We start from the raw sequence: 22,570 nt of genomic DNA on the forward strand, positions 1-22,570 counted from the left end.
CCATGCCCCATCCTTGCCTTTCTTACTTTTTGTCGATTCAGATACTGCCACGGTCAGTGAATCCCTGGGATCTTTCAAAAGTGGATCAGCAGATTTGACTACTAGGGTTTGGTGACACGTAGCCCAGACCGTGGTTCCATCATCTACCTCTCCCAGTGATCCACGCCTGCCAGGCCTCGGACACCACCTGTTGATCGTTTTTGTTCAGCATGTCTTGAGCTGTCATGCTCCCTCTGCATTGCCAATATGATTGTGCTATCGACGTACTTCCAGGAACAACTCCCCCCCCCCGAGGGCGCAGCTGTATTCTCTATCAGCCCCTGAATGACAGGCCATGGAGATGTACGTTGGGGAGCTGCTTCTGGGCAGGCATCATTCAACCTTCTTCCTCATCGGCAGTGGCAGGCTTCTCTTTTGTGGGGAAAAAAGATGGCATTCTGAAACTTGAGGCGCGTGAAGAAAAAGGCCGCAGTGATATCACCGTCAAGAACCAGTGCCCAATACCTCTGCTGGCCTTCCTCCTAGACCTGGTTCAAGGGAGGGGGTCACTATTTTTACTAAATTTGGACGTATGCAGTGTTTATCATCCAGTGAGGATCAGGGACGGTAATGAGCAAAAAACACACCCACAGGTCAGTTAGAGTAAGTGAAGAAGCCTTTCGGGTCGAGCGACAGGCCTGCTGTTTTTCTGCAGAGCCTCATTAATGGTTTCCTCTGGGACATGATCAACACATTCATTTACCTGGACGACATTGTGATCTTTTAGCATAACAAACACAAGCATGTCCAACACATCCACAGAGGACTACAACTTATTTGTTATAGCAGAGAACTGTGAATTCCAAGGGTGCAAGTTCTCCTTTTTGGGCTTTGTTACTTCGGAGGGGTTAATCCAGAGGGACCCAGGGTAGGAGAGAACTCCCTCTGAGCTCCCGGAGAGAACTGCGATGCTTCCTGTGCTTTTCCAATTTCTATGGAAAGTTTATTTCCCCCGGGGTACAGCTCAGTTGCCGCCCCACTAACGGCATTAACCTCTCTCAAGTTCTCAGTGGACATCCACAGTGCAAGAAGCTTTCAATGAGTTGAAGAAATAATTCTCCTCAGTACCTATCATGCAGACACTGGATTCCTCCAGACAGTTTGTGGATGAGGTGGATGCCTGAGACAGGAATTGAGACAGGAATTGAGACTGGAATTGAGACTGGAATTGAGACTCCTGACACAACACTCCCCCTCTGGCAATAAGCTACACCTGTGTGCCTTCTTCTCCGAAAACCTCTGCTCAGCCGAAAGGAATTGATATTGAAGATAGGGAACTACTGGCAGTCAAATTAGAGCTGTAAGAGTGGCGACAGTGGCTGGAGTGGGTGAAGCAACCTTTTTTTGGTCTAGACCAGAAAAACCTCCCAGTCTGATAAGCTTTTAAATGTGCATCATGTGGTCCTTTTTCTTTATTTCTGTTTCTGTTTCAGAAGTTTCAGACCTCATACAGGCCGGGCACCAGGAACCTCATACCTGATGCCTTGTCCCAATTGTAGGAGGACAGCGAAGGTAAGAGGGCCTTGGAGCCAGTGCTACTTGCTTGTTGTTTTGTGGAAGGAGTATCCTGTGGAAAAGAGCAGGTGGCCAAGGCTGTACAACCTCCAGTTCCTGGTGAATTGGGAGGGGTACAGGGCCGAGGAATGGTCCTGGGTTCCTACATGGTACATCCTGGACCCCTCCCTTGTCAACGAATTTCATCATGACTACTCCAGTGTCTTGGATCTACTGCCAGGAGATAAATTGTTGAGGAGAGGTACTGTCACAAACCAGCCTGCGGAAACCCCATCAGCATCGCACACTTCACATAGAGATTCCTTGTCTCACTTGCCAAGCCCCAGCCCCCTCCTCCCTGCTCCCCAGGGAGCCCCTGCTCCCCAGGGAGCCCCTGCTCTGGGATTGCACCCAGTCAGGGGAACCCAGCTCAGCCCATGACCCAGCCTTCCCTGTGATTCCTACTATCAGCCATATATATCCCTGGCTGTTGTGTAATTCCTGCTTATTACGCCACCTATTTTACATTCCCTGATGTGTTACTTGGACGCGAGATTTTCTCAGTTTCTGAGAATTTAAATGTTTTATCTGATATCTGTCCTCTGGTCCTTGATTCTGTATTGTTCCTAGATTCAGAGATTGCCTAGCCTTGCTCTGATAGTTTTCTCACCTTGCACAACCCTTTCATGTGTCACCAGTCTATGTTTTTTCGTCTTACAATTTGGATTCCGCCAGCCTGTGTTGCTTTTTGACCCATTCATAATCCTGATTTTTTTTTCTTGCTCCAATTAAAGCCCCAATTTCTCCGGTTTCGGCATCTGAGTCCTCATTTCCCCAGCTGTCAGTCACAGGAAAGCACTTGGCAAAAAAATCTGATACTGAGTGAAATGTAAGCGCTAACCAAGGTTTGAAGGAGCGCATGTGGAACAATAGGTTGCAATATGCTTGATTGTTAGGAGATTTTAATGACATGATAGATCTGTGTTCTTTCAGTGAATGTCTTAATATTAATGCATACATAATAATACATATCGTGTGTCAAATTATCAGTTTTGAGTTCAGTTTACGCTTCCAATGATACTCAAGCAAAAAAAAAAAAGACCTGTAAACAATGGACTCACGGTATTGAACTTACAACCGTCACCTACTGCCACCTGCTGGTAATATACGGAAGCTCTCACCACAAATTCCTCAGGTCAGAGTTGTTCGTGTGGGATGATGCATGGAACAGCTTCTTTATTAAGGGGTACAGTGCAATGAGTTATGGTCATGAGGTAATATAGATCAGCCGGGCAGACAACTTGACAGTAGTGCAAAAGGTGGTACAAAAAAGTCACACCAGTATGATATGTGACAGCAGTGCAAACAAAATGTCACGTCCCGATCGTGTCGCTTTTCCTGTGTGACACGCCACTCGTTAACCTCGTGTGGAATCCTCTTGCTTACCAGCTGTTCCTAGTCTTGGCCAATCCAGTCTGTGTATTTATGTGCTTCCAGGCCCCAGTCTTGTAGTCGCTGACGGTTTTCTGTGCCCTCGATTGTGGCTCCCCTCTAATAAACCCCGAATTTATCCCTTAAACGTGGTCTCCCGGGCTTCCGTTCCGGTCGTGCCTTCAGCGTCCTGACATAAGATTGATTATTGCCGATTCAGCCAGGAAATGGCTTTACGGTACAATATGTTGCTCATTCTTGAGGTACGCCCCCGAATAACTGTTTTTTCGTGGTATTCGCGGTGTTTAAATCCACTCGCCTTCCCCGCGACGCCTTGTTCTGTGCGTTTAAACTGAGTCGCGGGAAGGAATTACTGGGGGCGCAGGTGCGGGTTAAAACAGAACAGGTGGTAGACCGATTTCGAAATTGCAATCTTTAGGAAAATGTACAATAATGTGAACACATATGTATAAAACGACGCTAAAAAATTAGGGGGGGGGGACTCCGTAATATTTTTTACACCTTTGTTCCTTGGTATGCAGAATGAAACGAAAGCCTGCATTTCCTAAAACGGGATAAGGATGGGCGTCCTTGGTAATGAATACGGAAATAGATTGCGTAATCATTGCACTTTCGGCGCTGAAGTTGATGCGATCAGTTCTATATGGTTTACTGATTAGCTGCAACATTTTTGGCAGTTGCTAACTGTAAACATGGGGTGAAAACCAGTAATGTGGTTTCTCATATTTGTTGTGTTGCCAAAGTATTTAACCTTTGCTCGACAAGTCTTACATAAAGCACGTTTATCCAGCTCGTTTTCCCTCTATAATGGCAGTCATCCACACACAGCGTCTACAGCAGCTCCACAGAAGTACACAGAATTTCATTTTTGACAGCTGCACAGAAAACTTAAAAAACTGAAAAAAAAAATACTGATTTGGAGTCCAATTTGTTTTGGAGTCGACTCTCCATTCCTAACCGCGGTGAATATAGTTTGCATTTAGCGATTCGGTTTAATTTATCTCGGCAATGTAGCAAAATACTGTAGTAAAGCGAGTGGCATTTTGTTACTCGTGATTTGTGAATTCGGATGACGTCATCCCCACCCCTCCACCCTGAAGTCTGCCGATATTATACTAATATACTTTTGTATTATAAAGCGCGAATAAGGAAAAACATCACCATATAAACAGGTCCAAGCAGGCTCATTCTGACCAGTCAGATTTGTGATTTTTTTCCCACAGACCATATAGTTTAACCATCTCCACTGAATTGACTCCCAGCTCTAATTTTTGATACAATGATTCATTTTTCTGACACCGCTTCGGAGTTTCAGTGTCAAACCTAACATCACTAATCGATGTGTTATTCTGTCTGGTGATAAGTCATGATCTCAGCATGTTATGTAAGTCCTATATTCCTAACTCTGGTGAAAAGGTATTGCAAGATTCTTTGACGATTTTGCTGGCTTTCTCACACACACACACACAGACACACACACACACATATATAATATATATATATATATATATATATATATATATATATATATATATATATATATATATATATATATATATATATTGTTTTCTCAACCTGCAAACTTCTGGCTGTGTTATAATACCGGCAGCATTTTAAGTATTAGAGCAATCTTAGTTCGGTGTTGTTCGGCTTGTGATTTGCACTGACATCCAAGTACAGTTTGTATTATTGCTTTGAGTTTCCAGGGCTAGGCATCAGGCTCAAAATGCCACTGCATAAACGGTTATGGTGATGTACGTAAACACATTTGAACACCCACGTTGATCTGTTTGACCTGCAGCCCTCAGGGAGGCGCTACAGGTGCATCACAGCAAGGACAGACAGACCCAAGAACAGTTTTTCCCCAAAAGCCATAACCACCCTAAACGTACACATTCACTGACTGGACAGTAGACTACACAGTCTAACCCCCTAACCCCTGGACTTCCTTCTATCAACTGTGCAATATCCAACACCTAAATAGTATTGATAACTGTGCAATACCTGTATACTGTGCAATATCATTGCTCTGTGTCCAACGTCTCCTCTACTCACTGCACATGATCATTATTACCGGGTAATACCTAAATAATGTGCGATAACCCACACTGCATATCACATTGTATATTCATATATTTAAAACCCTATTTAATTATTTATTCCATATGTATTTTGCGCTACAGAACCTTTGCACTATTTGTTTATTGTTTGTCGTGTGTACATGTTTGCTCCGAGTGTGCTGCTCAATCTCATTATACATGTGTATAGTGACAAAAAAGTCATTCAAAGGCATTCATAATAGGTTACATTTTGCACACCTATGTTAAACACCCTTATATCGCGTCACTAGTATAGTAACAAATAGAGAACAGAGGAGCGCGTTACGCCCTTTTTATCAACCAAACTATGACCGTAGAGGCGGAAATCTTTAACAAAGGTGTTTTACGAAGGGTATCGTTAACATTGACATACAGTCATTTTATCCAATGAATTGCCTTGTTATTTACAGAGCCCGCCCAACATCTTCTCTCTGAGCCAACCAGAAGGCGTGGTAATGAGACAGAGCGCAGGGTTAGATTGATGGTGAAAGTAGTCAGTCGGGGGATTTGGGGCCGAACCGAGTCAACGAACAGGTCTGTACGGCACTTTCGATTAGTGCTTTAACTGTCTGCAAACAGTGAATGTTTCTTGCACAGCGAATGCTGCAGTGACACATGAACCCGGGTAACAACCTCGTTTCAGTTACGTTTATTTTTATATCTAGCTGGCAGCGGGTCATTGCGGGGGTTACGCGGCGCTTCTTGTCGTAATGGCTTCTTTGAGGACGCTAGGTCCGTTTCCGGTTTCGCCACTGTTCGCTGTCGCTCCCCCTGTACTGGCCCGGTCCGAAGTTAAGGCCAGTAGTATGATAGGCGGGCGGCTCCGTGGTGAGCCGTTTCCCCGCTGCTCCTCTTGAAAACGACCGGCTTTGCCTCGGACGGGTTTGCCAGCGCCAGGTAGCGTAAGCCATTTTGGGTCGCTGTCAGAGATGCTTCATAATAAACGAAGACGCATAAATGGTTAACTTTACACAGTTTACGTGGCAGTACCTTCTTTCGGATTTTTGCTAAAGCCTGTGCTATGGCCTCCTGCAGCGACCCAGCACAAAGCGCGTGGCGGTGCTCTTCCTCGGCGCCCGTAGCGGCCGTGTGACCAGGCCTTTGGTGGGGTCCGAAATGAAAGGATACGCGTGTTCGCCTTATTTAACTGCTGCTGTGACAATGTCCAGCCATCGCAGTAAAAGCCGCACGTGCACATGCATTCATGTATATTTAAATATATAACCTCAGCCTGAAGGTGCGCACTTTCTTTTTGAACATTCACTTACCCATGTCACTCGTGGTGATAGTTCAGTGCCATTTTCATTATCTTGTCTGAAACTTGTCATGGTACTTTACTTAAAGTTTGTATAGAAGATGGGTTGCGTTTTGCCTCAGAACTGACTATTTAATGTTTGGGCTCCTGCACTCATGTTCTAGTCTAATTTAAACAATAAATCGACAGCTGTTTGACACAGAGAGAAACCGGTTGCCCTTCACTGGCACGATAAGACAATGGAGACTGAGATTGAACCACAAGAAGAAGAAAGTACCTTCAGCAACACAGACACTAACGGTAAGGCTGCTTGTACCACTGCTGTAGGCTACATAAAGCAGGAGATTTTTTTTTTTAAATAATTTGTTCCTTTGACTTGTTCTGCCTCTGTGATCCAGATTAAATCGGCCACTTATGGTGTATATTTTGCAAAAAAATGTCAGCTGATTTAACAGGGAAATATTGCACAGAGTGAGTGACATGTATTTGTAACAGCACTGATAAGGCTGGCACAGCTGTGGATGGTCATAAAGCAGCTATAATGAACTATTACAATGAGTTGCATGAGTAATGCTATTGTGGAATTACCATGGCAACGTGCACATGTCTGTGCAAAAAATGTGGTGGCTGTAGGAAGGTGCGTGGACTTGGTGGGAAGCACTCTCCTTCAGACCTCTAGGGTTGTGGGTTTGAATCCCTCTATTTATGCTTTGTTTCTAGGGGTGGAAATTGGCAGAGACCCCCCTAATCAATATCAGCCATGTTTGCCAGTTTGATATGCGTCAAGTGTTTGATGGAAAAGCATTTCAAGTCTGCATAAGAAAGTATAGACAACGGCTGTAACAGTACAGGTCATATTCCTCATGCAGTTCCGTTACAGTATTTTCATTTCAGTATGAATAAATGAATACATTTCTTGACACAGGTGAAGCCTAAATTCACAAGTAGATGTTCAACACAGAAAATATTATGTTAATTCTGGCTGTGACTTGCTTATGCCTAGTGCTAGAGAGCTCACACCCTCACATAGTGTTATCATAACATTACAATCATAATTGTTTTAATGTATAATCCAGCCGTCATCCATCCACTCCTGGGGGTGTTCCATGAAGCAGTTTTTATCAGTTAGCTGGGTTACCATAAGCCTAGAAGTCATGGTTGTTCAGTAAACTCTTATTGTACGATCATTACTTCTAGCTAACTGAGAAGTGCTGCTTCTTCGAACACCCACCTTGACTGTTGTTGATTGGTGAAGTGGTATCTTCTGGCATGGCTACAGATCCAGTCTGGCCATGCAAACAGTACTGCGTGAGATCATTTCAGCATAAAGGTTCTAATAGAATGTCGTCCTATTTTGTTCAACGAAAACTGGACCTCATACTTCAGTGCTATACAGGATATCTCTGTTGCCTGTTTTTTTTGTTCTTGTTTATATAAATCCCCAGACAGTGATGGTCAGAATTGTTTAGCTGGTGCTATTGCCAGAACTTGGTGGTCTTGTACAAGCTTCCATCTGATCTGGCTCTATATTTAATTTATTCATTCGTCATTTATGTCGCTGCTTTAAGCTACTGTGAAAGTGTTGTCATAGCACCAGATCTTCTGCAGCGCCTGCTTTGTCATGGTCCTCTACATGCAATGTGCTCCAAAGTTATATGTGTTTTAAATGAGGGTTCTGTGTGATTGAGGTGGGCGCTGCCTGATGTTCTGACAGTTTTGTTGGCTGACGTAATGCTTTATATCTGCTTTTCTCCAGGAAAGCGACCCGCTGAAGATATGGAGGAGGAGCAGGCGTTCAAGAGGTCTAGGAACACTGATGAAATGGTTGAGTTGCGTGTTCTGCTGCAGAGTAAGGTGTGACCATGTTGCTTTTAGCCCCGTACACTTGCCCGTTGTTCTGTTTCCTTGTTCCTGTGCTACTTCTCCTTTCTTTCTGCCAGAATGCTGGTGCTGTCATTGGGAAGGGCGGCAAGAACATCAAGGCTTTGCGCACAGACGTGAGTATCCAGCTGATGTCCAGAGTGCTGCCCTAGCAATGCCTGGAGGGGGCAGTAGTGAGGGAAAGCCACCAGCTACTCACTCACACCCATTTCCTGTCCTTCCGGCCGGTGTTTAGGTTAATTTCACTTCACATCATCAAAATACCTTAACTGCAGCACACTGCTTTAAAATATATCTGCAATTAAAGCATTTTCCCTAAAGTGAACCAGTCCTCATTCTGCCTCCTTGTAGACCTCTGTTTCAGACATTTCAGACTTGTACACACAGCAGCGTAGGGGCTTTGTAACATGTAGGCCCTTGAGGAGACATTTCGGCAGTTTATCATTCTGCGTTGACACAGTGGCAAGGGGAGTAAGAGATTCCCATTTTCCATCTACTCAGGTCTTTGGTGTCTTCTTGCAGCTCTGAGGCTTTGTAAAGGTGAACAGCCTGAATTTCCCTGCCTTCGTTTGAAACGGCAGTAGTGCTTGAGTCCGTCTTAAATGTGTAGATTCGGCCTCCTGTTCCCATACAACGTTGTGTGTTCAGCCTGTCTGATGGACAATACAGTCATGAGTGTAGCTTGTATTCAATTAAAATGTGCCTTTTCCCCTCTCCCTCTCCTTTGTTTCATTTTTGGCCCCTTCCTCTGTTGCCCATGTACTGGATCGGCTTGCCCCTCCTGCGTGGCCCAACATCCGCCCCTGACCGCCCACCTGACACCCTGGTGGGCCACGCCCATAACCCCGCCCCTCCCCAAATGGGCGCCTTACTTGACCAACTTGTGATTGAATGCCCTTGCCCATTGCCAACTCCTCGCACTGCAGCACAATGCCAGTGTTTCAGTCCCTGACAGCAGTGGCCCTGAGCGGTATGTCCCACAGTTATTGCCTCACTGCCTGACTAGAAAAGCCAGCTCATGTCTTTGATTACCTGCCTTGTTTCATGTCAGCGTTTTCCCCTCATGGTCTGCCCTTTTTTAAACGGTGTACTGTTACATTCAGTTTTGTCTCCACCCCCATTAAGTATTTGAATATGATTTGGACTTTTTGTTTTCCTTTTTTTCTTTTGTAACACGGGAGTTTCCGGCTGTGAGTCTGTTTACGCGGGAAGTTCGTGTTTGTTCATTCATTCAGAGACGCAGTGGAACAAGCCCAGCTTCTGTCCGTTTGGTTCTCACAGCACTTTTGCTCCTGGTTTGTGAAAAGCCGTTTTTCTTGCTCTGTTCTGGTGACCCACCTCAGCCCGTTCAGTTCATGGTCTCCTGTGGGCCTTAGACGCCTCACCCATCTGCTTCAGCTCCTCTCGCTCGCTCCCTGCCTCCCACTCTGCCCCACCTCCCCACAGTGTTCATTGGCAGCCCTGTATTTGCCAATTCCATATCTCTCCACTCCACCCCCTACCCCCCCCCCCCCTCCCCAAACCAAGCATACTCTCCTGCCTCCCACAGCCCCGGGTCCCTCCTGCCGCAGTCGGTCCCATGCTCCTGCAGGAGTGCTGTAGGTCAACTAGTACAGGCTTTTCCCTACCCTCTCCAGGTCCAGGGCAGCTCTGTGTGTGTGTGTGTGTGTGTGTGTGTGTGCGCGCATGTGCGTGCACATACTCGTGTGTGATTGTGCGTGCATCTTCGTCACGCACGTTAGCCATAATGGTGCTGGATGTGCGCACGGATGTTTTCAGCCCAGTGCTGGAGTGTTGAGCCCAGTTCTGTGATCTCTGTGCTCTGTAATGTGTCATGGCAGTGATTGTTTAAAGCGACATCTCTCTGTCGCATTGTCTTCCTCCACATGTGGCCTGATGCCATGAAAAGGATTCTCAGTGTCAGTGCCGACATAGAGACAGTTGGAGAAATTCTGCTGAAAATCATTCCCACTTTAGAGGAGGTGAGTGGACTTTCTGTTTGCAGCATGTGTGTCTGGTGCATAGCTGAGCGGTGAATGGAGCGCTGGTGACTTATCTCCTGAATGTCTGCCAGTATCAGCATTACAATGGAATTGACTTTGACTGCGAGCTGAGGCTGCTCATTCACCAGAGCCTGGCAGGAGGAATTATTGGGGTCAAAGGTGCCAAGATCAAAGAGCTCCGAGAGGTAACTTTGCCCACAAGCACAGCCGGGCATAAATGGGGTGTTTCCACACTCTCATTTGTCCTTTGTCCTCCTACCTCATTCAGAACACGCAGACGACCATCAAGCTATTTCAGGAGTGCTGCCCTCACTCCACAGACCGTGTGGTGCTGGTTGGTGGTAAACCTGACCGTGTTGTGGAGTGTATCAAGGTGATTCTGGAGCTCATATCAGAGGTGAGACCTTAAGTGTCCATCATACCTGTGCTGCTGGATCTCTCTTTCCTGCCTTTATCCAAATGTGCCCTAACCCTTTATCACCTGCATGTGCTCTAAGCCTAACCCTTTATCACCTGCATGTGCTCTAAGCCTAACCCTTTATCTCCTGCATGTGCTCTAAGCCTAACCCTTTATCTCCTGCATGTGCTCTAAGCCTAACCCTTTATCTCCTGCATGTGCTCTAAGCCTAACCCTTTATCTCCTGCATGTGCTCTAAGCCTAACCCTTTATCTATCTCCTGCATGTGCTCTAAGCCTAACCCTTTATCACCTGCATGTGCTCTAACCCTTTATCTGCTCATCCTGTCTGCATTGCTGCAGGCTCCCATCAAAGGCCGCGCTCAGCCCTATGACCCGAACTTCTACGATGAGACGTACGACTACGGCGGCTTCACCATGTTCGAGGAGCGTGCTCGCAGACCCATGGGCTTCCCCATGCGTGGCCGTGGGGGGTTTGAGCGCATGCCCCCTCCTGGTCGTGGGGGTCGGCCCCTGCCTCCCTCGCGGAGGGACTATGACGATTTGAGCCCCCGCCGTGGGCCACCCCCGCCACTCCAAAGCAGAGGAGGGAGGGGGGGCAGTCGTGCTCGGAATCTGCCCCTGCCCCTCCCTCCGCCCCCCAGAGGAGGGTGAGTGTTGGTGCAGACGTCTGAATGTCCCCCCCCCCCATGGCTGTAGGAGCTTATACTGATTTTCTGTAACCCTGAAAGCAGCGACCGAAGAGCAAGACCCATCGATCGTTATGAGAGCCTGGTGAGTAGTGGGGAGGGACAGGGGCTAGGGTGTGTGGGGGGGCGGGCTGGGGTGTGTCTACAGTAATGGGGGCGTGGCTGTGAGCCTGTGGTGATTGACAGGGGGTTACTGTTAGCATGCTGTCAGCAGCATTGTGGGCGGGGCTACAGGCTTGTTACACAATTGTGATGTATAGCAGGCTTCTGTAGCTGCCAGTGACATCATCGTCACTAACCCTAACATCACACTTTTTTTCTCCTTCCCAGAGTGGCGGTGGATATGGTGAGTCTGACCTACTTCCCTTTCACATATGATGTCCCTGGATTGGCTGCTTCGCTGTTAAACTCCAAGCAGGCAGCTAGAAGAGGGGTTAGGGTTTTTGTTGTGCTGTTTAAGATGGATGGTATTGGTTCTGTTTAATTTGAAAGCATGTCATCAATCTGATTTATTACCAAAGGACCTATTTAAGTTAATTTGCTGTAAGACATTAGTACCAGAAAATGTACGTTTAAATTTTTCTGCTTTATTTCCACCCCGTTTCCATGGAGACAATTCCTCGTCTTGGGAGCCTTTTCAGTCAGGTGAGTGTGTTGTATGGTGCCCGCGAGATGATGTGCTTCTGCCAGCCTCTTCATTCGGGTTTGTCTCTGCCCAGTAGGCCGTGGCTCTTATGGGGACATTGGCGGTCCAGTGATCACAACCCAAGTGACAATTCCCAAAGATGTGAGTCGGCTGGCCGTTTCTGCAGAATATGTTTCGGTCTTTGTTGGAGGGAGAGAGGGTACATTTGGATGTATGAATGTGCCCTGCAGCTGGCGGGATCGATAATAGGCAAAGGTGGCCAGCGGATCAAGCAGATTCGGCATGAATCGGGGGCCTCCATTAAAATCGACGAGCCCTTGGAAGGCTCAGAGGATCGGATAATCACCATCACTGGCACCCAGGACCAGATCCAGAATGCCCAGTACCTGCTGCAGAACAGGCAAGTGCTGGACGCTGTGTGTGTGCGAGTGTCCGTGACTGTGAGCGTCATCCGCTTTGCTGTACTGTCTCTTACAGCCACTCGCAAGGTCACATTTGTGCCTCTGCTGGTTTCTACGTGGTTAAGTTTAGGTTGGCTTTCAAGAGTAACGTATGAAGTCCAATTCAATGATGTACTGAAGTGTTTGCCTTAGGACAGCGGAGGCATTAGACTGCGCAGTGTAGATGTCATGTTGCATCCTGCTGCTTGGGGCATCCCAGCATGCACTGCTGGTTGGCTTTTTGCCTCTGGCCCCCTGCCTGCCCACAGGCCCCTGTAAACTGACCTGCTTTAGGTAGCTTCCCTGTGCTGATTTGTTGATTTTATTTATTTTTTTGTTTTGTTTTTTATTACAGCGTGAAGCAGTACTCTGGGCGCTTCTTCTAAAGGAGGACCTTGTGGAGGAGAGTGTTGTTGTTGCCGAGTCTGTTAAACAAGCCACATTCCTCTACCTTAGGTAGATGGCCCAATGCCTAAGCAGACCTGCCCTTTGTCTAACCCTCTGTGTAGCTCTATGATGTGAGTGGAGCCTCCGCCCTCGTGCTTGTTCTTGTGTTACACCACAGTGTGAGGAGGCAGGAAGTGACACGCCTCCATCCTCATGCCTTCTGCAGTGTATACACAGTCATCCTGTTTTGTAAGGAAACTTTTATGATTTTTAAAATAAATTTAGTCAATTGTTCCCTCCTGGTATGTTTTAGTTAAAAGACTGGATATCTATGTAAATAACTTTCTATGAATTTGTGTTTTTAATGCTCACGATGCATTTTGTTATGTCTACATGAATAAACCGGGATAAGATTTTCCTCACGTGACAAGTATCCACAAAAAAGGCCGCATCTGCTCAGCCGCATCGGGCTGTTTCCTCACGCCGAAAGGCCGCATCTGCTCAGCCGCATCTGGCTGTTTCCTCACGCCGAAAGGCCGCATCTGCTCAGCCGCATCTGGCTGTTTCCTCACGCCGAAAGGCCGCATCTGCTCAGCCGCATCTGGCTGTTTCCTCACGCCGAAAGGCCGCATCTGCTCAGCCGCATCTGGCTGTTTCCTCACGCCGAAAGGCCGCATCTGCTCAGCCGCATCGGGCTGTTTCCTCACGCCGAAAGGCTGCATCTGCTCAGCCGCATCTGGCTGTTTCCTCATGCCGAAAGGCCGCATCTGCTCAGCCGCATCTGGCTGTTTCCTCACGCCAATTCCAGAAGAATGCATGTGTCACGTTTGTCACCCTCCATTACGCCGTTGGTCACATTTCACTGTTTGCTGATCAGTTTGATCATCCAGAACGTGAACGTTATGCTGAATGAGCTGTTGTAAGTGTTAGAGGGGGCTGCGTTGGAGGGCTCTTGCTTCCACAGCATTCCCAGCTCAGACGGGACCTTCCTGAGTGAACATCAGCAGCCGCTCATACTGTTGAAGCCCTCAGAATTTTAACCTTTCAAAATTTTGTCAATATATCCTTATTTAGGTTTTAGCCCCTCCCATTAACAATGCCCTGCTCAGCTGTCTAGCTTTGGTTTTTCACATATGTTACATGGTCCCTATATTAAAGCTAATTAACACATGACATCACAGTGGTCGGAGCAATATATGGATATATATGGATGCTCATGGCTCTATATGAGACTTGCTTTTCACAGCAATCAGGACTGATAGTTTTATGCACTGTAATACTGCTTTTGTTCTAAATTTTTGTTCTATTATATGATTTAGATACTAATCTAACTTTGTGTGGTAAGAAGGTTTAATGTGGGCATAAATGTGACTGAAATATACAATTTTTGGAGCGGCATGGTGTTGCAGTGGTTAGGGTGCGGGGGGCGACATGGTGGTGCAGTGGTTAGGGAGCGGGGTGGTGCAGTGGTTAGGGTGGGGGGGGCGGCGTGGTGCAGTGGTTAGGGTGCGGGGGGCGACATGGTGGTGCAGTGGTTAGGGTGAGGTGGGCGGCATGGTGGTGCAGTGGTTAGGGTGCGGGGGGCGGCATGGTGGTGCAGTGGTTAGGGTGAGGTGGGCGGCATGGTGGTGCAGTGGTTAGGGTGAGGTGGGCAGCATGGTGGTGCAGTGGTTAGCACTGTTGCCTCACACCTCTGGGACCCGGGTTCAAGTCTCCGCCTGGGTCACATGTGAGTAGAGTTCTCCCCACGTAATCGTGGGGTTTCCTCCGGGTACTCCGGTTTCCCCCCTCCAGTCCAAAAACATGCTGAGGCTAATTGGACTTGCTAAATTGCCCGTAGGTGTGCATGTGTGAGTGAATGGTGTGTGAGTGTGCCCTGCGATGGGCTGGCCCCCCATCCTGGGTTGTTCCGGGATAGGCTCCGGACCCCCCGCGACCCAGTAGGATAAGCGGTTTGGAAAATGGATGGAAATACAATTTTTATTGCTCTTCCAAATTCAGCAGTTACATGCAGAGGCAAGAACTGTGAGCAAAAACTTCTTTTTTTTTGAGGGATTAAAACAAAATTGACAACATACTCTGAACATCCTAAAATAAACTGAGAAATAAGGCTTTTGGAAGGTGGCAAGGCAGGCAGAACCAGCCATAAGTATAGTTCAGTAATATGAATCGGCATGAATGGCAGCATCCAAAACGCACGGGTGACTTTCCATTCATCAGAATAATAGCATCATTTCTTGGGATTGCAGGAATATTCCCCAGGCCTTCGCGCTTCATAGTGCCACCTACCGCATGTATGTTCCAGTTTTAAAGAAGGTTATTTCGCATACTCTCGGACCACATCCCTGCCTGGAGTTACACTTGACCCAGACAGATCAGCGACGAATGTATGTACTCAGCAGTCACAAATGGACGTGTTTGAAAAGTAGGTATGAAATATTTTCCTCCGAATATGCATGTTCATGCATAGTGTTAACAGCAATAGACTGTCACGAATTGCACAGGACACAATGTAGGTGATGTTCTGGATGCAGTGCAAGGCAGTGCCTACTGCCTCAGTCTGGGCTGCCAGCTGAACATCACTGACTCCTCAAGATCAAGGGTTTTTATTTGTCGTGCAAATGGTTCATGTGAGTACAAACGAAATGTAGTAGCGACCTCAGTAATCACACGCACACAATATAGTATAAAGAATCATAATCTTTGGATTCATGATGTAAAAGGAATTTGTTTTGGTTGTGTACAAATTGTGTTTAAATATATACACACACACATATACACATACTGTCAGGAAAAAATACACAGAACAATAAATAGAATGCCAGACCTACATTAGAAAGTGGTTTATTAATAAGTAAATGGACACGTAGAGCTGTGTTTCCCAGCCCACTCCTACTGATGATCTGCTCTGCACGTCGTACATTTTGCTGTAGTCTCTGCTTAGGATGCAGATGGTGCAGAGCCAAACCAGACAGACATGGAGGGTGTAATAATGGATTCTGTTGCACCCATGTAAAACTAAGCAGTCAGTGTTTCTGACAGCTTGCATTTCTTCAGCTATTGCTGAGGAGAACAGACAGTGTTGGGCCCTCTTAGTTAAGCAGGCGATGTTTGTCTCATTTGAGGTCGTGTTGGATGGTGCTGCCTATAAATTGGAAGGATTCAGTCCTGCTGACTGTAGTGTTCTGTACGACCGACGGCGATGGTGATGGGGGGCATTTTCCACAGTTTGTTGTGTGTTCAGCTGCAAGTTGCTACCACCACACCAAGACAGCAGTCGGCTTACTTCCTCACAGTAGCCGGTCTGCTCACCATTCCTGATACATACAGTGTATGGACAAAAGTACTGGGATACACCTCTTAATCATTCGATTTAGATGTGTCATTCAGACCCAATGTCACAGGTGTATACAATCAAGCACCCAACCATGCATTGAGGTTTACAAACATTAGTGGAAGAATGGGTTGTTCTGAAGAGCTCAGTGAATTCAAGGATACCACCTTTGCAATAAGTCAGTTCATGATTTTTTTTTCCAGTAGATGCTTCACGGTGAACTATAAGTGGTATTATTGCAAAGTAGAAGCATTTAGGAACAACATAAACTCGGCAACGCTCTGTTGACTCAATAGCTGCAGAGTTCCAAACATCCTCAGCACAAAAACTGCACAGGGAGCTTCATGGGATAGACTTCCATGGCTGAGTAGCTGCATGCAAGCCTCACATCTCCAATTGCAATGCCAAGGGTTGGATGGAGTGTTGATGGATGTAGAATGCGATGTCATAAAAGTTCCTGTAGGTGCAATAGCCAGGTGTCCCAGTCCGCATTAGTACTTGACACTTACAGAAGGACTATAGTTCATATAGCACTTAATTTCTGTCTTTTCCTGAAAATACTACAGGAGAACTTGTCTCCCTTACTGGCCCCTGCTCATTTCCAGTCTAATTTTAGTGTGGTATAACACAACAACAAGGACTGGATGCATTGTCCTTGTAAAACCTTTAAATACATATTTTGAGACCCCAATACTAGAAATAGTATCATATAAATAATAGCATAAATTTAATTTGGTGTACAAAACTCTACACATGTAGGTAATGTAAAGTTACTGGTGTAAAATGCAAGTATTTTGAAACAGGAAAAAGGTCGTACAAAAAGGTATGGTGAAAGACAGGTTATTGAAGATAAAGTTATTCCCAGCCTTCTACTCAATGCATTTAACTGGGGAATTTCCGGCTGCTTCGCATCAGGAAGAGCGGATTCCGCATGCACGTGCTGGGTCAGGCTTGCACATCCAGTTTTAGATATGAATACACCTTTTACCGGAATGACTGCATTTCACTCACCTGAGGACTCTGCCTAGCAGCAGTACAGATAGTGAAAGAACCTGGTTTCAGGATCCTCCAGTAAAGAATAGCTTGTTTAAGCGTGTCTAGTGTTTGTATAAGTAGCTAAAAAAGATTAAAAAAAAGTCACAGAAGAAGTCGGAACGATGGCTGAATGCTGCCTGTCAGCGGAAGACAGGGAATGCGAACGCATCAGTAGGGAGATTGAGAGACAGCTCCGACGCGACAAGCAGAACTCCAGACGAGAAATTAAACTACTCTTATTGGGTAAGTCCACTGTCAAAAAAGAGAAAGTTAAACATTAAAGAAATATGTACATACAAACAACGTGTCAGTAATTTAAATGTATGTCCTTCTACATGACTGTTTGCAGGTGTATAACTATAGTTCACAAATAACTATATGACTAACTGCGATATTTAAAAATGGGAAAGATTTTAATTATTACATTGAATTACACTTCGTATTACGTACCGTCATACCTTCATGCTTGTGCTTATGTGTACTCAAGCAGACACATGTTACGCCGTATGTTAGTGGACAAACTTATTTTGGATAAGAATGTTACTTCATTTCCTCATTTTGGCAAAGCTTCATTCTTGATTGTTTGATGTTGCATGAATCATGCAAATTAATGCAAATAAGTATGCAGTGAGTCGAAATTTTGCATTTTAAGCAGGTACAAAAGAGGTCTTTACCTATGTTTGGTCAGGGACTGGAGAGAGTGGGAAGAGCACATTTATTAAGCAGATGAGGATCATTCATGGTGCAGGATACTCAGAGGATGACCGGAGAGACTTCACCAAGCTGGTCTATCACAACATCTTCGTCGCTATACAGGCCATGATCCAGGCCATGAAGACACTGGGCATCTCCTTCGTGAACCATCAGAACATTGTAATCTTTCCATCACCCATATGTCATTCATACACATAGCCATGAGAAACTCACAACTCTGTACATCAGATTTGTAATGAAGGTTCTCTGATTAATCTCCAGGTTAGGGGTGGGGTGTAACTTGCTCGGCAGGTTTCAGAGAGCATGTGCAAGATGACATGGTCACGTGGTAGAGAGTGTTTCTGGGTGTAAGCACAGCTGATGAGTATTAGTCAGCATTTACAACGTTTGTAAAACTTGTGGTTTGGGTTCCAGTTATTTATTGGTAAAGCTAAGGCATATAAACATAGAATTTGAATATATAGTTAGGTAAAAAAAAAACAGGTAGCTCTGGAATTACACCAAAATGACTGAAGTGTTTCTAGGCAAAAAAATATCGGAAATATATAGGTTACGGAAGCACTAACACAGAGAGGCGACATATGCCTGTAAGTCAATTTACACTTTATTTTTTCATCTATTTAATATTTCTTCAGCATGTATTACTACTTTGTTCCTTGCATATGCGCTTTTTGCTAGACGGTGTCTTGAATGGTAAATTGACTCAATTTGGCTTACATAGAAGTTTGTGGAACCAATTGCTTACATCAGTAGAGAACTGCTTGTCCTGTAATTATATGTCAGTTATAGCACTTAATTGTGCTGTGGCTGTAGACTTATTGGGCTTCTGGCTTGGCTTCTCCTTGCCATGGTAACCTTTCTGTTGTCATGCATGGCTGGTAAAGCAGTGCTGCACGACACAGGTGACACAGGTAACACAGGTGACACAGGTAACACAGGTGACACAGATAACACAGGTGACACAGGTGTGCTGAGTTGCTAAAATGTTCAGCTTTAGCAGGGAAGCTTCTCTGATTTTAGCAAAACGCAGATATCATGGAGCAGGTGGACGTGGACCTGGTGACCACCTTAGACCAGAGACACGCCAAAGCCATCAGCCAACTGTGGAGTGATCAAGGCATCCAGGAATGCTATAAGCGCAGGCGTGAATACCAGCTGTCTGATTCTGCAAAATAGTAAGTTGTTCTGTATGTTCTGTCTGTATATGTAAATAAGTAGAACTAGTTTAAACACATTGGAACTATTGAAACACCAGTGGACTTTTTCTGACTGCTTTCTGACCAGCCGTGACAATGCTTATGCTACATCATTTACTTTCAGCTACCTGGACTCCATGGATCGGATCTCCACACTCGGATATGTGCCAACTGAACAAGATGTCTTACGAGTCCGGGCGCCCACGACTGGAATTATAGAATACCCCTTTCTGCTAGAAAATATGATCTTCAGGTGCGTCTCTGACAAGGAATGGAATCAGGTCCACGGTGAAATTGGTATCAGGAGTTAGAGGTGATTCAGGAGTGCGGTACAAGTCAGGGTTAGGGAGAGTAACGGAAGTGGAAATGCTAATGTACAGACTGCTGTAGGAGGTCTGGGCTTTTTGGTGTCATGTGATTCTTTCAGGATGGTCGATGTAGGTGGTCAGAGATCAGAAAGGAGAAAATGGATTCACTGCTTTGAAAAGGTCACGTCCATCATCTTTCTTGCCGCACTTAATGAATACGACCAAGTCTTATATGAATCTCGCAATGAGGTGAGTTAAACTAAGCAAAACTGATATGGAATATTTGTAAATAAACACTTAAATGTAACCCAGAAACATGATAATAATGTTTAACCCAAAGTTTGCTTTTTCCATTTGAGAAATAAAAACATTTATTTTTCAGTGATTTATAGACATATTATTTATTACTTATTGGTGTCAAAAGTTTGATCACGGTCTCCTGTGAAATGCGATAGCTGTCTGCTAATGATGTAATTGACCATGGTTGTTTCTTGGGCTTTACATGTTTACATGATGGTGTTTTTCCAGAACCGCATGGAGGAAAGCAAGGCTTTGTTCAAGACCATCATCAGCAACGCCTGGTTTCAGGAGTCCTCTGTCATTCTCTTCCTTAATAAAAAAGACATTCTAGAGGAGAAGATTGCATATTCCCACTTAGGCGACTATTTCCCGGACTTCAAGGGTAAGTTGCTTTACCCCCTCATTTCTGTTTGTGTGCACTGGCTGCGTTGGACTTTTCCGTTGTTTCATTTCCAAACTGACAGCAAAATGTTACAGCTCAGTAATGTGAAGCACACTTACTATAAACGTAAAATAAAATATTTTACATGGAAATGAAAAAATGGTTTTGCTGATAGTTTTTTTTTCTAACATATCACTTGGTCTCATTGTCATTCACATATTCACCTTGTACAAAATTTACATACATAATTTTTTTATAGAAGTTTGAATTATTTACACTTTTAAATACTTTAAAAGTACATTTAAAAGTATGTACAATTAAATTATTTGTTGGATAGTTCTCCGGGCTGTCAGGAGCATGCCCAGCCATACTGGGCCCATAGCTGTTGATTCAGTTGTGATCATGGTGTTTATGTGATGATTATTTTACCTTACATAGTGGATAATAGTCGATTTTCTAAGTAGTTCCTCCTGGTGGATAATGATGACTACAGGGTTTAGTGGTACACAGCAGTGATGGTTTGTGGTGCTTTCAGGCTCAAATGATGCTGAATCAGCCAGACAATTCATTCTGAAAATGTTTATGGAGCAAAATCCAGACAAGAAGAAGACCATCTACGCCCACTTCACTTGTGCCACAGACACGCAGAACATCCGCTTCGTCTTTGACGCTGTCAAGGACACTGTCCTCAAACATAACCTTACGATATTCAACATAGTATAAGCCTTCATTGTGTTGGCCAGACACCAGCAGTGATAAATGAATGTAACTTCAATGAGAAACATTAACATCTAATCTTCATGTTTTCCTATTTGTTGGTGAAATGTGATGTTTTAACAACTGTTTTAAATGGTCCATGTTTTATACTATATATGTTTTATTTTTTGTGTTTAACATGAATAGGATGATTATGAGAACCAGATGCCATATAATGCACTCTTACTTTTTTGTATTAATGTTAATTTAAACAAATGCTTAAGGTACTTTGCAAATCTATTGGAACATTAAGGTTGAAGGTGTTTAAATGGATGTAACATATGTACAGTGGCAGATTAATGGGGTCAGGGGCCCCTAGGTTACAATTATTGTAGGCCCCTCTTCTGCCCCCACTCTCCAAAATGATACAGTTAACTATAAAACTATAAAATAATCAAAGAGAATGTGAAAGAGCACAGCAGAGACCCCATTGAAGAGACCCATCTCAACAGTGAAACCATAAAACATTACACTCTGATCCAGTTCGTGTCAACTGCATCCACAGTGTGCTCTCAAGACACATTTACCATAGATAGCAAAGACCATAGATAACTTGACAAAGAGGGGTGTGTAGCTCAGTGGGTTTGGCCTCTGCGGCCATGATTGAAAGGTTGCCAGTTTGATTCCTGCATTTGGCAGTATAGTCATATATGTCATCTTCTGTGTGTGTCTCACAGGCCCAGAACTCCTCATCACTTAAAGTAGTCTTTCCCAGTCTGCCCATGTTTTTGCTCCCTCTGTGTTTGTTATCAGACAGTCCATGTTTTTGCTCCCTCTGTGTTTATCAGACAGTCCATGTTTTTGCTCCCTTTGTGTTTGTTATCAGACAGTCCATGTTTTTGCTCCCTCTGTGTTTGTTATCAGACAGTCCATGTTTTTGCTCCCTCTGTGTTTGTTATCAGACAGTCCATGTTTTTGCTCCCTCTGTGTTTATTATCAGACAGTCCATGTTTTTGCTCCCTCTGTATTTGTTATCAGACAGTCCATGATTTTGCTAAGGGCTGGGAGGCAGCAAAAATATGGACTTTCCATTGGTCCCCTAGAACCGGACTGGGAAACATTGACTTAAACACTGTTATTGTTGAAAAGGAGGAGATCTGAGTTGCATGTTATGTGTCCAATTGCAAATGGATTAAGAATTGGACGGCCTGTTCACATTATGTAATTACTGACTGAGCTATAAGCCCTTAAAGATTGATTGTCTGTATTTTTGGTTCACATAGATTGTGTCCTGCTGTTTATTAAAATGTTTTTCATAACTTCTGTCAGGGAGCTGCTTTGACTCTTCAAATGAAACCAGATTTTCATGAAACACATTGTTATTCATTATTTTCACTCCTCATAAAACAGTCTTTGTTCAGATAACACCTGGTTTTACATAAAAACAGACAGGCGACGACAGCCCCCCGTGCATTTGTATATCATGGCGGGGAGGGGCAGCATTGCAGACTGTCAGGGCGGGTAACGCGATGCCTGATGGAGCTCAGGGCTTCTCCTGCTGAATGTCGTCTTCCTTTCCATACCTGCTGTCCAGCTCTGAGCCAAACACACTGTGTCCTCCAGCATGCGAGTCCCACATGCTTGCCTGCCAGTGCTTGGAGCCAAAATTACAGAACAAGGAAACCACAAACTTATGTTACTGCAGTGCCGTTGGACAGCTAAGCAAATTCAGCTTTTATTTTTGTTAGTGTGTTTTGCATGTTTTCAGTTTGATTCAGTTGATTGTGCAGTGTTATGCCCCTG

General features: G+C 44.9%; 2 protein-coding genes and 1 long non-coding RNA gene across 10 annotated transcripts; 2 read left to right on the plus strand and 1 right to left on the minus strand.

The window, feature by feature from the left end:
* Positions 1-5,502: 5,502 nt before the first annotated feature.
* On the plus strand, positions 5,503-13,224 carry LOC125746368 (heterogeneous nuclear ribonucleoprotein K-like). 8 transcript variants are annotated; one of them, XM_049020280.1, is made up of 15 exons: positions 5,503-5,618; positions 6,529-6,639; positions 8,096-8,193; positions 8,280-8,336; positions 9,147-9,190; positions 10,130-10,202; positions 10,295-10,408; positions 10,492-10,620; positions 10,983-11,290; positions 11,372-11,414; positions 11,660-11,675; positions 11,942-11,974; positions 12,049-12,116; positions 12,206-12,375; positions 12,771-13,224. In XM_049020280.1, the coding sequence occupies exons 2-15, from the start codon at positions 6,579-6,581 to the stop codon at positions 12,799-12,801; spliced, it is 1,245 nt and encodes a 414-aa protein (XP_048876237.1). In that variant the 5' UTR covers positions 5,503-5,618; positions 6,529-6,578; the 3' UTR covers positions 12,802-13,224. The 8 variants fall into 8 exon arrangements, with proteins under 8 accessions (XP_048876237.1, XP_048876238.1, XP_048876239.1 ...); XM_049020281.1 differs by having other exon boundaries at positions 12,052-12,116; XM_049020282.1 differs by having other exon boundaries at positions 11,375-11,414.
* On the minus strand, positions 10,627-11,035 carry LOC125746369 (uncharacterized). Its single transcript, XR_007398955.1, has 3 exons — positions 10,933-11,035; positions 10,737-10,864; positions 10,627-10,704 (listed from the first exon to the last, which is right to left on the minus strand). It is a non-coding gene; the product is annotated as an uncharacterized LOC125746369 (long non-coding RNA).
* Positions 13,225-17,105: 3,881 nt separating the features above from the next.
* On the plus strand, positions 17,106-22,139 carry LOC125746657 (guanine nucleotide-binding protein subunit alpha-14-like). Its single transcript, XM_049020916.1, has 7 exons — positions 17,106-17,414; positions 17,860-18,044; positions 18,906-19,060; positions 19,206-19,334; positions 19,509-19,638; positions 19,918-20,071; positions 20,607-22,139. The coding sequence occupies exons 1-7, from the start codon at positions 17,294-17,296 to the stop codon at positions 20,792-20,794; spliced, it is 1,062 nt and encodes a 353-aa protein (XP_048876873.1). The 5' UTR covers positions 17,106-17,293; the 3' UTR covers positions 20,795-22,139.
* The last annotated feature ends 431 nt before the right edge of the window (positions 22,140-22,570 follow it).

Source organism: Brienomyrus brachyistius, chromosome 7 (assembly GCF_023856365.1).
Source record: "Brienomyrus brachyistius isolate T26 chromosome 7, BBRACH_0.4, whole genome shotgun sequence".
Taxonomy (NCBI): Eukaryota; Metazoa; Chordata; class Actinopteri; order Osteoglossiformes; family Mormyridae; genus Brienomyrus; species Brienomyrus brachyistius.

What these genes read in the sequence shown, in the direction of transcription:
- LOC125746368 (XM_049020280.1), top strand. Translation starts at nt 6,579, where the DNA reads ATGGAGACTGAGATTGAACCACAAGAAGAAGAAAGTACCTTCAGCAAC. An exon ending in CAGCAACACAGACACTAACG is followed by an intron (nt 6,640 to 8,095) that starts GTAAGGCTGCTT and finishes GCTTTTCTCCAG; the next exon opens with GAAAGCGACCCGCTGAAGAT. An exon ending in AAGTGACAATTCCCAAAGAT is followed by an intron (nt 12,117 to 12,205) that starts GTGAGTCGGCTG and finishes TGTGCCCTGCAG; the next exon opens with CTGGCGGGATCGATAATAGG.
- LOC125746657 (XM_049020916.1), top strand. Translation starts at nt 17,294, where the DNA reads ATGGCTGAATGCTGCCTGTCAGCGGAAGACAGGGAATGCGAACGCATC. An exon ending in TCGTGAACCATCAGAACATT is followed by an intron (nt 18,045 to 18,905) that starts GTAATCTTTCCA and finishes CTCTGATTTTAG; the next exon opens with CAAAACGCAGATATCATGGA. An exon ending in CTATTTCCCGGACTTCAAGG is followed by an intron (nt 20,072 to 20,606) that starts GTAAGTTGCTTT and finishes TGGTGCTTTCAG; the next exon opens with GCTCAAATGATGCTGAATCA.